Source organism: Marmota marmota, unplaced genomic scaffold (assembly GCF_001458135.2).
Source record: "Marmota marmota marmota unplaced genomic scaffold, marMar, whole genome shotgun sequence".
Lineage (NCBI taxonomy): Eukaryota > Metazoa > Chordata > Mammalia > Rodentia > Sciuridae > Marmota > Marmota marmota.
Genome location: NW_026000144.1, coordinates 216898 through 232939, shown reverse-complemented (window position 1 = coordinate 232939; position 16042 = coordinate 216898). Strand labels below are relative to the sequence as shown.

The 16042-nt window shown below is 35.2% G+C and overlaps 1 protein-coding gene across 1 annotated transcript; it reads left to right on the top strand.

Annotated features, from left to right (window-relative positions):
* Window positions 1-4359: 4359 nt before the first annotated feature.
* On the top strand, window positions 4360-8419 carry LOC107160651 (serine/threonine-protein kinase 38-like). Its single transcript, XM_015507306.2, is given in 3 exon segments — window positions 4360-4776; window positions 4779-5719; window positions 5721-8419. Coding segments are annotated over 3 exon segments (1473 nt in total). The 5' UTR covers window positions 4360-4374; the 3' UTR covers window positions 5851-8419.
* The last annotated feature ends 7623 nt before the right edge of the window (window positions 8420-16042 follow it).

The window sequence follows — 16042 nt, the reverse complement described above, 5'->3', positions numbered from 1 at the left end:
TTTGCCAATGTATGTGCTGGACTAAATTAAACAAATATTATTTGAATAATTTCCACAATGCCAGAACAATTACAGTTCAGCACATGGAATTTATGCTTCTTCCTTCTTCCTGGAACAGTGCAAATCACTGACCTGGTAACAGGAAAAAAACCACTGGCTTTTCTCAATCATTGATCCTTTCTCTGGCTTGAAATGTCAGTTGATCTAAACAGAGACAGGCTGTACAAACACAGATGGAATTGTAGAGGCTACACATTGTACAATGGCCACATTCTACACAAACAGAAATGGAGCCAGATTAAGTTCAAATTCTTATGTCACCTTATAGGTCTTAAATTTATGAATTCTTAAAATGTGCCAAGCATTGTTCTAAGCACTTTAATAACTCTTTAACCCTTTTAAGAAACCTATGCAATAGATACTAATATTTTTCTAATTTTAAAAATGATAAATTAGTTTCTGAAAGGTTTCAACTTGCCCAATATGAATTTGTGCTTTAAGAAGCCTAGATTTGAAGCATGTCAGACTTCAGAACCCACAATTTAACATAGTATATTCTTATTCTCTAACACTTTATAACCAGCAATATTGTCTAACCAATTTACCCAAACATGTGAAACTATATATATGTTCATTAACATATCAACATAATTGTTAGTCATATTTTATATCTTATTTATTAACATCAACATAATTTAAAATTTTATGTATTTACTCTAGTGTAATATACACTGTATTTATCAGCAAATGGTTAATCCCTTTCTCATGTCGTCATCATTAATGTCTTTATAAAATATTTAAACAGTTAAACACTAAATACATTAAATATATTAGATCTAAAAATATGCAACAAGCATTTTTCTAAAAATTTTATACTACATTTCCCCCCTTTTCTAGTCAGTCAGTACCAATAAATCTTAATTTACAAGAACTTTTTCTCCCTGAGACTTTTACAAAACTCCAACTTTATTCCTCTCTCTATTTTTTAAAAAATAATATTTCTCCATTTCTTGTATATAGAAAACATTCAGAAATTTTAAACTAATGAATCGGTGGAAAAGGGAAATTGATGCAAATCATTAGAATCTGAGTTTCCTGTTCTGCAATTACAATTTGGAAAAACTTCTCCCTAAACAGAAAAGGAAAATATATATCAGTAACTGTCATCATTTCAAGATAACTTTATTGTATATTTGAAAAACTCAATACTTTAAAATGTTCCTGTACAACAAGACAGTAAAATATAACATGAATATTTAGAAATTGAATGAAAAAGAAGAACTAAAGCAAAATGTAAATCATACTTCCTGCTCTCCATGAATAAATTTTTTTTTTGTATTTGACTTAAGTCAGTTCTGCTAGTATTCATGAAACACTCAGCTTAGCTCTTGTTTGTGCTTAAGATAAAAATCTCAAATGCTTCACAGTTCTTGACAGTTTGGGGGCTGAAAATGAGATACCAACAGACACATACACAATAATCCCCATGAGTTGGGATACAGAATATGAGAATACTTCCTGAGGTCTGATGGTAATTAGTGTTACCCAAGTAGTAGGCAGAGAGGGAGAATAAAATTCTTCAACTGACCTATAACTTAATCAATGTTTAGGTGCTAAGAAGTAAAAGATAGAATTGAAGCAAATTTCCTGAATGATGCCTTATGTTTTGCTACACGGTCCTGCAGAAAGTAACAGAGGCAGGCAGTATCCGGTCTTACAGGGCCTCATAGGTCAGGCCTTAGTTCCATTTTCTGTTCCTCCTAACCTTGATTAGCTTCCACAATATAGGGAAATCACTCTTCCTTACCTTTTCCATGAAAGTGTTCAGCATTTACTGTTTCTCCATGTATAGCACTGTGACCCCAAAAGAATTTTAGAAGACAGCCATGCCTATATTTTACAAAGACAAATAAAAAAGAAATATAATTTACCATGGAAAAATGATCCTTCAAGCTCTTGGAGAAATTAAAAAATGTATGACACCTCTATTATATACACCATTCCAATTGTTTCTTCCTTTCTTATTTTTCCTCTTCTTTCCTTCCTAGGATAGAGGTAGTAGGATCTATCTGTAGAGAAAGAACCATCATTGCTTTTCCTTGGAAGCATACAAGTGCAGAGACAGTGAGGGGCCAAACAGAAGCACACTGGAGGTAGATGAGGATTTGAAGAGAGGAGGATATTTCTAAGGGTGGTTTGAGGATATTAACTTGGGCAAATTAATTTAGTTGAACAAATAGATAAAAGCATGCAGATAATTAGAATTGGGTTTCTCTCACCTGGAAAATATATTTACAAACAGGTACACTTAGAAGTCCAAAATACCCCTACAGTATTGGATTAAAATGAATTATCCGTGTGAACTCACAATTATAGATGTTGCATGTTTATTTCTCTCTTTCTATTTGTCTTTTCTCTTGTGATCATCTACCTCTGCTAACTCTGTGTCCACTGACAGGGCCTAGAAACAATAGTACTCCAGTCATAGTGCACACATACAGCACCCAGTACTTCTAAATACTGTCCTCTTCTAAAGAAACCAAAACTCCTTGGAGGAATAACTGACTTTAAGGTCGAAGCAGGGAAAGTACAAAATTAGTTTCTAAATTTATTTTTTGAACTCATTTTAGTGGGAAAAGCAAATAAATAAGCAAGCTAATATACATATATAGTTTGTCATATGGGAATGTGTTGAAGAAAAATAAAACAATGAATAGAATTGGAGCTGCTGAGAAATGTATAAAATATAGTGGTTAAGAGAATGCCTCAGTAGAAGTTGGCATTTGAGAAAAGACTTGGAGCTGGTGAGGGTGTGAGCCTTGAAGTTATATGCAGAAGAAGGTTCCATGCAGAGAAACAGCAAACAAAATGTTGTGCTGTGGGTACACCATGCTCCTTCCGATCTCTTAAGAGGGAGAGGGAAAATTCTGGCAACTTCCAGGTTCTAGGTCTGTAATAAGGGAGGCTGCTCCTAACATAAGTTTGCATTTCACTTGCAGCATTAGACCTGAACAGACTCTTCTCAGAAGAGGATATACAACCAATCAACAAATATACAAAAAAAAAAATGCTCATCATCTCTATCAATCAGAGAAATGCAAATTAAAACTACTTTAAGATACCATCTCACCCAGTAAGAACAGCAGCCATTATGAAGACAAACAACAACAAGTGCTGGTGAGGATGCCGGGGTTGGGGGGGAGAGCGGGAGAAGGTACACTCATACACTGCTGGTGGGACTGCAAATTGGTGCAGCCAATTTGGAAAGCAGTATGGAGATTCCTTGGAAAGCTGGGAATGGAACCACCATTTGACCCAGCTATTTCTCTTCTCGGACTATACCCAAAGGACCTAAAAACAGCATACTACAGGGATACAGCCACATCAATGTTCATAGCAGCACAATTCACAATAGCTAAACTGTGGAGCCAACCTAGATGTCCTTCAGTGGATGAATGGATAAAAAAAATGTGGCATTTATACACAATGGAATATTACTCAGCTATGAAAAAGAATAAGATCATGGCATTTGCAGGGAAATAGGTGGCATTAGAGCAGATTATGTTAAGTGAAGTTAGCCAGTCCCCTCAAAACAAATGCCAAATGTCTTCTCTGATATAAGGGAGGTGATTCAAAATGGGGTAGGGAGGGGGAGCATGAGAAGAAGATTACCTCTAGATAGGAATAGGGGTGGGAGGGAAAGGGAGGGAGAAGGGGAATAGCATGGATGGTGGAAGGAGACTCTCATCATTATACAAATACATGTATGAAAATGTGAATTTGGTGTCAACATACCTTATATACAAACAGAGATATGTTAAATTGTGGTATAAATGTGTATTAAGAATTGTAATGCAAAAATAATAAGAATAATAAGAGAGCTCATGTATAATGGCATAATTTGGCATGAACATACTTTATATTCAGAGTTATGAAAAATTGTGCTGTGAATGGATAATTATGATTGTAATGCATTCCACTATTGTCATGTATGTAAGAAATTAAAAAAAAAAAGTGTCTTGAAACACATGCACTTTATGATTCCAAGGCTCAGGAGAGTGAAGAAGATTTGGAGGGGTGGAGGAAAGGAGGGTATGGGAAAGTCTCCATGGCTGAGGAGGCCTGTTATTCTTAGGAATCATCTTCAATTAGTATAATTTCCACTTATTATTTTAACTAACATGGACTTATTGTGTGCTTACTCTGTTTGAGACATGGTGCTCTGACCTAGAATAATATACTTGTGAACAACCAAACAGATTCTCTCTTCAGAGGAAACACAGCACAATAAATATTTACTAAATGAATGTTTTTCAAAAGAAATGTCCATTTCTGGCTGGGGGGTATAACTCATGGGTAGAGCATTAGCCTAGCATGAGCAAGTCCCTGGATTCAATACGCAGCACTGGGCTGAGCCGGCCGCGGGCGCGACTGGAGGCAGTTTCTGTTACTATGGCAATGACGGCAGGGACTACAACAACCTTTCCTATGAGCAACCATACCCGGGAAAGAGTGACTGTAGCCAAGCTCACATTGGAAAATTTTTACAGCAATCTAATTTTACAGCATGAAGAAAGAGAAACCAGGCAGAAGAAATTAGAAGTGGCCATGGAAGAAGAAGGATTAGCAGATGAAGAGAAAAAATTACGCCGATCACAACATGCTCGCAAGGAAACGGAGTTTTTACGGCTCAAGAGGACCAGGCTTGGCTTGGATGACTTTGAGTCTCTGAAAGTTATAGTAAGAGGAGCTTTTGGAGAGGTACGGCTGGTCCAAAAAAAAAAGATACAGGACATATCTATGCAATGAAGATATTGAGAAAGGCTGATATGCTTGAAAAAGAACAGGTGGCACATATCCGAGCAGAAAGAGATATTTTGGTGGAAGCAGATGGTGCCTGGGTGGTGAAGATGTTTTACAGTTTTCAGGATAAGAGGAACCTTTATCTCATCATGGAATTTCTTCCTGGAGGTGACATGATGACATTGTTAATGAAGAAGGATACCTTGACAGAAGAGGAAACACAGTTCTACATTTCAGAGACTGTTCTGGCAATAGATGCAATCCACCAGTTGGGCTTCATCCACCGGGATATCAAGCCAGACAACCTTTTATTGGATGCCAAGGGACATGTAAAATTATCTGATTTTGGTTTATGCACGGGGTTAAAGAAAGCTCACAGGACTGAATTCTACAGAAATCTTACACACAACCCACCAAGTGACTTCTCATTTCAGAACATGAACTCAAAGAGGAAAGCGGAAACATGGAAGAAAAACAGGAGACAACTGGCATATTCCACAGTTGGGACGCCAGATTACATTGCTCCAGAAGTCTTCATGCAGACTGGTTACAACAAGTTGTGTGACTGGTGGTCTTTGGGAGTGATTATGTATGAAATGTTAATAGGCTATCCACCTTTCTGCTCCGAAACGCCTCAAGAAACATACAGAAAAGTGATGAATTAGAAAGAAACTCTAGTATTTCCTCCAGAAGTACCTATCTCTGAGAAAGCCAAGGATTTAATTCTCAGATTTTGTACTGATTCTGAAAATAGAATTGGGAATAGTGGAGTAGAAGAAATAAAAAGTCATCCCTTTTTTGAAGGCGTAGACTGGGGTCATATAAGGGAAAGGCCAGCAGCAATCCCTATAGAAATCAAGAGCATTGATGACACTTCAAATTTTGATGACTTCCCTGAATCTGATATCTTACAACCAGGTGCCAAATACCACAGAACCAGACTATAAATCCAAAGACTGGGTCTTTCTCAATTATACCTACAAAAGGTTTGAAGGGTTGACTCAGCGTGGCTCTATCCCCACCTACATGAAAGCTGGGAAATTATGAATGAAGATCACAGTCACCCATAACCAAGAGAACTCAGGTAGCTGCATCACCAGGCTTGCTTGGCATAGGTAACAAGACACTGAAATACCCTGAAGACGGTGGTGCTTATTGACTACAAGAGGAAATTCTACAGGATTAGGATTTCTAAGACTACTACAGGAATTGGTTGGCAGTGCCAGCTGGCTTTTTTTTTAAATATTTTATTAACTTTATTATACGAAGGTACTGGAATAAAAGGAACGTATAGCCCTTTCTAACTGCACTGCCTACGTGCGTATTAAGGTCCATTCTGCCTGTGTGTGCTTTGGCTTTGAACTGTAACACCTCTAATCAATTCAGGAGAAATACATATCATTTAAAGCAGCATAGGCTAACCTGTAGGTAACACTGCAGTATTGCTGATTCACTGCAAATCTTATGGGTCTAGATAATCAGTAAAAGCCATCTTCCATAGTTAGAACATTTGCCCTATTGGTTTGGACATCTGTAGAATATATATGAAGACAATTTCTATAATGGTTTTAAGAAATTTAAAAAGAGATACACTGGTTCTTTAAAAATAGAATTTTATCATCAAATTATTACACAAACTCCACTGTAGGGAGTGACAAGTTTCTAATAAGGAAAAGGAAGTTTTAATACTTTCACTCAAGAACTCCACTAAGATATTTACTTTGTGGTCAGAAATACTGATGACCTTTATATACGTAGTCTGTATATTCATAGGGAGATGTACTGTATTATACAAAATGTAAAGTTGCTTTTTTTGTGACAAGAGGACTTCTTTTTTTAACAAGAAGACATGGCATTATTTTAATTTGATTATGGTGAGTTGAATTTCAGAATTGACCGTAAAGGCTGCTTGTAGAACCTAGCGTATTTTTATTAAACTATTTTTTTAAATGTCAGACTTCTGATTATGTAAATGGACTTATAAAGAACAAAGAGCTATTTACTTTGGTTTTATAGAAAGTTGTTACATATCATGGCTAGTTACCTTTTATTTCTTTTGATCAAATTTTTTTCCTTTGATAGTACTTGTATTATTGTGCCATTATTTTCTTATGCTCCAAATGTACCAAAGATCCTAAACAGAGTGGATGCTCACAGCGGAATAGAATTTTACTTTCCTATGGGAATGCTGTATTCAGACATGAAAGATCTCTCTCTGATGGAGATCAGCTTATTTGAGGGCAGCACTATTTGGGTTGAGTTGCACCACTCTGGTTAATACCAATAGAAATAATGAAGTAAATGCAAGCCAAGAGATTGTTATTAGAGGAAGAGAGCAAATGTCAGCATCAAATTCTTTGGGTATTTCTCTAAGAATTAAATAATCTTTTCTTGCTCAACATTTTAATTCTAAAATGACTATCCCAAGGTTTTGGTTTCATATGTACTAGTTGAAGATAATACTTTATTAAAGAATGGCCTAATGTTTATCATAACTGTTAAATGAATGATCTGTGATCAAAATCTAAAGTGATGATTTATTTGTAGGATGTCTTTCGTAAAGGGAAAGAATTGCATAGGAGCATTATACAAATCTACAAAAACTGATGACTGTTGCTAAGTAACTCCCAATGTTTCAGTAAGGCCATCCTGATGTGTCCCCCCTCCTTTGGTTTGTTTCTTTATTTTTAAGCATTTGTTGAGTACTTTTTATGTGTTCATCTAGTAGTTTATCTCCATTTTTCTAGTTAGATCATGTGACTGAATATTTAGGAGAGAAAATTGTGAAAACTCTGGAGTTATCTCAATTTAACTGATTTTTCTAACTGCCTTTAATTTAAAAAAGAAAAAAAATTCTTCAACTCTTGCTGGGGTTCGTGAGATTTTCTCTCTCCAACACAGTCCCTTTTAAAAGGGATTTTAATTAGCAAAGATCCCTAGCTACTTGACATATTCTCTCTCTGAATTGTTAAAATTTAGAACATTTACAGTGACAATTTGCTGCAACCATGATTATTTCCTGTTTTCTTTATTTAAATTTCACATTTTCTTTTTAAAAAGGACTGTTTTGCTAGTGTGCTAATGAATAGTTAAGACACAAAGAAACTGCAATAGTCTGTAGTTTAGGTATCATAACTATGCTAGAACAGAAAGAATACCACTAATTCAAGTTGACTGAGAGACTGTAATCAATATAAGGAGCATATAAGAACAGAGCATTTTAGTTTTATTTCCTTCATTATTATCAGAAACAACTTAGAAATAGTTATGATTTCTTGGCATTAGAAGGGACATTTTGGAAAGTTTGCTTTGTTTAGAGCCTCATTCTTTTCTGGAGTTAATAGAGTGGTTCACATCTTTAGGGATTTCTCCTCATCAGAAGCGTTTCTTAAGTAAGATTGTGTCTGCCCTCTGGAAGCTACGAATTTGATTCATGATGCAAATTAGTTAGATAATTTGCAAAGTACCCTTGAGATTGAATTTTCTCTATTATACATTTCCCAAATTTCAGGTGAATCATTTAATTTAAATAACAGAACCCTATCTAATCAACTTCGAATAATGACATTTTCTTTAAATTAGACTCTATTTTGAATTAAAAGAATTTTATTATAAATTGTGTGCTTTTGGTTTTTTAAGTATATAGAAAGCTTGTATAATTCAGATTTTTCAGTTTCCTGATTTAATGTAGACATTGACTTTTTTATTAAACCTTTGTATTAAATAAAAAAAAAATACCCAGCACTGAGAAAATTAAAAAAAAAAGGAATGTCTATTTCTTCTCTTAAGTAAAATGTATATTATATCGTCTTTAATACTGATCCACATATATAGGTTAAATAACCAATACAATGATACTCACTTTGAAATTTATACAAAACCATGGAAAAGAATACTTCACAAGAAAATTTCACAGAAATATATTTTTTAAATAATTACAGCAAAATAAATGGAACCAAACATCCAAAATTTAGCCAAGAATATCTAACTACTTGTACCAAGAAAACCCTGATAGGAAACACTGAATCAGAAAACACTGAATCTTAGAAGTTTTATTGGAGAAGTTAAGCTTTAATTACAAAAATTATGCAGGTTAAAATTCAATACCAATAAAACATTTATAATAGCAGAAAATTTGAAGTGTGCCATGTGTTTATTGACGAATAAAAATAAAACAATGTCTTAAGGCCCAGAAAGTATGCCTGCGCTCTGCGGAGCAGTCAACCTGCTTTGGCACAGATCTGCTTCCAACCGGAAGGGGAGATTCTGTTCTCATTCTCTGATATAAGGAGCCTGACTCATAGTGGGGTAGGAAGGGGGAGCATGGGAGGAATAGACGAACTCTAGATAGGGCAGAGGGGTGGGAGGGGAAGGGAGGGGGAAAGGAGTTAGAAAAGATGGTGGAATGTGATGGTCATCATTATCCAAAGTACATATATGAAGACACAAATTGGTGTGAATATACTTTGTATACAACCAGAGATATGAAAAATTGTGCTTTATATGTGTAATAAGAATTGTAATGCATTCCACTGTCATATACAAATAAAATAAATAAAAAAAATAAAGGGGAGAAAAAAGGCCCAGAAAGCATGCCTGTGCTCTGCTGGGCAATCAACCTGCTTTGGCAATGGATCTGCTTCCACCTGGAGGAGGAGATTCTGTTCTCATCACACAAGGATGGCTACAGGGACTGATGGCAGCCCTACCATTAGGAATCTGAAATAACCCAAGTATTTCTTCATTATGTGTTCTGAAGGAAGGTTCCTGGGTTTCTGATGGTTCCATTTAGGACCCGGCTACGTTAGCAGGACAAATATCCCTTCTTCAGTCAGAGACAACATTCTCTTCAGTTTGTCAACTAGTCACTGAAATTTCAAAGCCTCTTCTGAGCAGTCTAATGAAACCACTCTGGGGCTGTGAGGGGCTTTCAAGAGAGGTCTCAGCACAATGTCGGTTCTCTCTCAGATACAACTTCATGAGCAAATAGCTTTTCCAAGTTGGCAGTTCAGGAGATAAGGAGAATTTCATGCCTCAAAGAAATAGGAAGGAAAGACAAGAAAGCAAACAGAAGACACTCAGGGATGATTCCATAGGCCAGGCCAAAAACAACACTGTAGTGCTTTGTCAAAAGTCCTCCCAAAGCATAGATTTAGATAATAGATCTACTCACAGGAGCAGGAAGCCAGAGACTGTGCTTGCTTCATACCTGTGAGTCAAACTGCCCCATCTTGTGCAATGCCTTGGAGCACATTGGCACCATAAAAGAATATCATGTTCAAGGAACTCTGTTTCAGGTTATACTGAAAACTACTTAAATGGAGCACTTGTAATTGGCATTTCTTATTTCCTTCTCTTGTGCCAACACTGCTATCAAAGTAGTTTCCATACTGTTCTATAACTGGGTTGAAAAATGTCTTTCATATTAGGTTTTAAAATCTCTGTGTCGGAATCATGTCTTGCTAATTATTGAACACTTGCTACGTTTTGCAACCTTGGGAGATAGTAACTAGTCAGTATTTATTTGTTAAATGGATGACATTATTTTACACAAACTATCATGCTTATTTTTATCCTCACCCGATTACTTGAAGGACTTTTCAAGCAATGTTCACATTACAAGCATTGACAGAGTCCAAAGGCAAGAGAGAAATGATGACCTTCAATTTGTTATACACAGTAACTTGGTAATCTACCTTGAAGGTATTATTGGAAATTCATGATCACCAATGAATGGACTGACTGATCATGAAAAAGCAATTAAGATAAATTATTAAATTGTCATACCTTGTTCCAAGAATGTAATAACAATTTAAATTTACATGCTTGATATTTACTGTTAGAGTAACAACGTCAGTCAGATGGAATTTTGAATTGGCCTAAGGCAAACAGGATGTGAAATATACCTTTGAAACTAACTCCAGCATAGAAATATAATTTATAACCACTAAATGTATCATCACTGTATAATTGTGATATTAGAAAGTGGTAGAAAGATGAATGTGTGCAATTCCATTAAATAATATAAGAAGAGTAATATATAGATATTGTCTTTAAATAAATAATATAAAAAGAGTAATATGTAGATATTGTCTTTAAATATATCCACAGTAGTTACAGTGAGCTAGATGTACAGACTAAAATGATTATTTAGAGTAGTCTGAGGACTGCCTAGATCACAGTGAAGTAAGTTAGACCTACTCAGTTAAAGTTATTTCATTTCACTATTTCTTCATAATGAAAAAATAAAATAAAATACAATTTCCCAGTGCCTCCCTTGTTTTGCAAAGAAATACCTTCTTAGTTGATTTTACCAGTCCAGGAGTTGCTGATAGGAGGAAGAGTTCCCCCAATTCAGATGAACCCAAGGTAACACATTAGCTAATTATTGAGCACTTTTGTTTTAAATAGAAAACGGGAAAATCATACTTCGTATTCCAAATGTAGCATCCAATTTCCAGATTCAATGTTTTGATTCCATAATTTTATAATCAACTTTTTCCATGTTATATATATTGCTGCATCATCTAGCCTGTTTGTGTAACAACAGTTTGGGTTATGGAATTCAACAAAGTAAAATTAACACCTGAGGATTCTCAGTGGCACCTCTTTTGTGGAATCTTCTTTGATCCTGCTCCCCTCCAGGTAGAAAATATATGTTTCTAAAATGCAGGCTCCTCTACTCTTTCACTTACATGGTCTGGATTTGTTTTTGTGTTGATTTCACCAATCATATCTCCACATCCTTGAAAAAGCAAATCATACATCATTTTCCTTGATTTTACCCAATTTCAACACCTAAAATACATATTTATTGGTTAAGACATTTATTGAAAAGTGTGTTGACTGAATAATACTAATTGAAAGCAAAGTGTTTTGCTTAGGCCATGTTTCTCAAGACGGGTAGCAGAAATTTCTAGAAGAATGATTGTTTCTTAGATGAACTCCATAGTTATGAATGCTACATTATATGTTTATTGTTATTACATATTCTTTCTTCAATTTAACCATCCACCCCTTTAATGTTTTAGTATTTTCTCTTGCAAAAAATTGTGGAACTAAAAGTGTCTGACCTATATAGTGGTGGTAGCATTTAATAAGTTTTTGTGCCAGGCATGGTGGTGGTACATGCCTGTGATCCCAGCAGCTCGGTAGGCAGAAGCAGGAAGATCATGAGTTCAAAACCATCATCAGCACCTTTGCAAGGCCCTAAGCAACTCAGTGAGACCCTGTCTCTAAATAAAATAGAAAAAAGGGCTGGAGTGACATTTGTTTAGTTTTGTCTTTTTGTCTGTGTGGAATTAAATTGTTTAGGCAAATAGAAGGATAAAAACTGATCCTAAATGATCTTGGATAAAATTATGTCTGACATTGTTAAATTTTGTTTACAGTGTTGAAAAAAATGTAGTAATCATTCACTGGGTCCTGCTTTAGACATCTGTTTCTTTGCTACTTTATTTTATTTTATTGGTATATTTTAATTATACATAACAGTGGATTTAATTGTTACATATTTGTACATGCATCCCCCATTACTTCTTTTCAATAACTTATCAATGGTTGTGAATATTTTTTAGAAAATTTTTGAAAAACTAATGATCAGACAGTGATGCAAGAGATAACTTCTGAGAGCAAGAAGGGTAGTTTCACTTTTATGAAGCAGCTTATTCTTTTATGAGGAAAAAGCGATTTCCCTTTCAATGGATTGCCATATTAGAAACTGAAGAGTTTTATTTATTTAAAGCATAACTAACTTCCTAAACACCACTGATCTTGGGCAATACTCTTGCAGTGTTAATTTTAAATTTTATAAAGGTGAAAAAAGAAGTTTAATATGTTCTCACTAGCTCTCTAATAAAACTATTTTTATTGAGTTCTTAATGGATTATAACACCATATAGCTAGAAAAACTCAACAAAATATTTTCATGTTTTAAAAAATGTGTAAAACATAAAACAAGTTTTTTAAGGCATCACCTCAAATTTAGTTAAATGGAATTAGAGAAATAAACAGATAGAAACATATGTTTTGTTTTTGGTAGTGAGGATTGAACTCAGAGGTACTTAGCCACTGAGCCACATCCCCAGCCTTTGTTTAATTTTATTTAGAGACAGGGTCTCACTGAGTTGCTAAGTGCCTCACTACTTTGCTGAGGCTGTCTTTGAACTCATGATTCTCCTGCCTTAGCCTCCTGAACCACTGGGATTACAGGCATGCACCACCACACAAGACATATCATCACCAGTATTTTTCTACCACTGACCTTCTTCCCTTTTGTAAATGGTTTCCCCATGTAATTATATCAAAGTCCATGATGATAATCTCATTCCTGTACTATAATGACTCCCAATTCTATATCCATATCTATTTTCCAGAGCACCAAATTATTTCCATTAACTGAAATCACCTCTGTTGAACTGCAGTTTCATCCTACTTAATATATACCAAAGTTAAATCCTCCCTTCATCTATGCTTATTTTGTCTTTAAGTGCAAAAGCATTCATCTTTAGTGTTTAGTTCCCTCCTCTCTTTCCTCTTCAATCCCCTATCAAAACAGCCTCAACTTCTAAGAATTGGAGTGAAAAAAATCTCTCTTCAGCTATTTCCATTGTTCAGAGTCTGAGCAAAGCTTTATATGTCTTTCTTATCATTACCCTATTCTTACTCTTTTTTGTTTATCATAAAATAGAAGCGTTGTTATACTTACTGCTTTTTGCTATAGCATTCAGACTTCTTTGCACAAGTTACAGACCTTCACAAGGCAAACATATTTTAATCCGCTCATTGATTTATTTCGTACCACACTCTTCAAGGAGTGATATCTTGGCATGGCTTTGATTTGCATTTCCATGCAAATTAGTGATTTTTGGCATTTTTCATATACTTGTTGGCCATTTGTATATTTTCTTTTGAGAAATATATTCATTTCTATTTATTCAAATCATTTTCCTATTTTAATTCAGATTACATTTTTTGCTGGTGTTTGAATTCCTCATATGTTTAATATATTAATCCCTTGCCAGATGAATAATTCATAACAATTTTTCTCGATTCTGTTGATTCATTCCTTTGCTATTTATTTTCAAGCTTGTTATTGATAAGACACTCTCTTTCAATTTTTGTGTTTATCCTTTGTTCCTTTCCATCCCTTGTATTGTATGGAGTGTGATAGAGAAGTCCCTTTTCCTCCACCATCACTTAGCATAAGATACGGGATACAGACTTAAAAACACACAGAGACTGGGAATATCAAACAATTATGACTAATATATAAGAGCTAATGGAAAATAGACAACTGCAAGACCAAATGAGTGTCATAGGAAGGATGGAAATTATAGAATCATAGGTGTTAAAAATTAAAAAAAAAACACTGTAATGGCTATAAATAGCAGCCTTGATGGACTTATCAGTACACTGAACAGAGCCAATGAAATAATCAGAGCCTGGAGATGTGGTAAAAGTAACTTTGCCATCAGAGGTACAAAGAAATGAGGGAAGGGAAAAATATGGCATAATAGACATAATATTGTATAATGAGTTAAGAAATTACAATATAAACATAATTGTGGGTAAAATAATTATCAGAAGAAACATTTGTGGTAATAATGGTTGAGATTTTCCAAAATTAATAAAAGAAATGAAACCCTGAGCACTCAAAGCTCAGGCTCACCAAGCAGGATGAATCCTTCCCCCAATCAAGTATCCTTTTCAGGCTGCTGAAAAACTAAATGTAATTAGAGGAAATCTTGAAAGAAAGCAGAAAGAAACTAATACCTTAAATATGTAGGAACTATGATGAGAATTACAATGGACTTCTGCTCAGAAAACATGAAAACAAGAAGTAAAGTGAAATAGTGTTGAAAGAAAGTGCTGAGGCTGGGCTCAGTGGTAGCACACTTGCCTGGCATGTGTGAGGCACTGGGATCAGTCTTAGCACTGCATATAAATAGATAAAGGTCTATCAAAAACTAAAAGAATATTTTTTAAAAAAATGTACTTTAAAAATAAAGTATATTATAGAAAATACTTTGACTCATGCTCAGGTGGAATGTGATCAAGTGGAGTTGACTTGAAATGTCTTAGGAGAGAAAGAAAATACAGAAGAGAGTATTGAAATTCATACATTCAAGTAAAATTGGGAAACAATGGGCAGTAACCACAAGGATGGACTTTTAACCCATAACATTACAAGATCTTGTCAAGTTCTCTATTCTTATGTTTCAAATTTGGAGAAATACAAGGAAACAAATTATTCTGCATTGAATATCATCCAATTTAGTTGGCAGAGATATTTAAAGTCAACTTTAGGTTTGTGTATTATTAGTTCTCTGAATCTTATTAAATCAACAGTTACCCTCCAAGTGCTGGTGAGGACCTCTGTAGTCAATTGTGGTATCAAATAGCTTTTAATTCTCATCAGCCCAAGGACCTCTGCTTTCTATCTAAGTGGTTAGAGGGAAAGAAGAAAATTATCTTTTTTTGCCTTAATTCTAGGATTATTTTACTAATTTAAAGTTACTGGAGTACATTGGCCTTTTATTTACAAGTGTGCATGAGAACAATAAGACAGTGGCACACAGCTGAAGGAGACTTCTGGCATCTGGGCCTCACTTTGTTGCACATTGAAATCACCTGGCAGGTTTACCAAGCGCTGATTCGAGGCTCCCACCTCTAAAGACTTTTCTTTGTTCTGAGGTGTAGACTTAACATAGGGATTTTTAATGTGCAGCCAGACTTGAGAAGCTAGAAGAAGTTCTTTCAGCACAGGAATATCTACCCTATGCTGAGTCGTAGTGGGGCAGTGAGCATGCCCTTTTTTACTCATAAATGTGGAGACATCATGATCTCTTTATTTGTTACAGTAGTCTTTCTTGCCACCTACTCTCCAAGTGATCTTATGAGGATTAATAGCTCGGTGTGAACTCCAGAAACACACCTGTGTTTTCTGAGGATTGCATGTAAGTTCTAGCACCAGGCCCAGCGCCTGCTACGTATTCATGTTCAGCTGCTGACTTTACTCTCTTGGATTTCCTAACATCCTCCTGCCTCTCCTTCTTTTCCTACCATCACCTATGCTACCTCTGTCCTCTTCTTGCTTCCTTTTTATCTTCCTTTCTTCCTCCTTGTCTTCCTTTCTTCCCTTCGCTAATAGAAGGTAAAATCCTTCATTTTGTCTTATTAATCTTGTTATCTTTAGGAACCTAGCACCAACCTGGATGCATACAAGTTCTCAATAGGT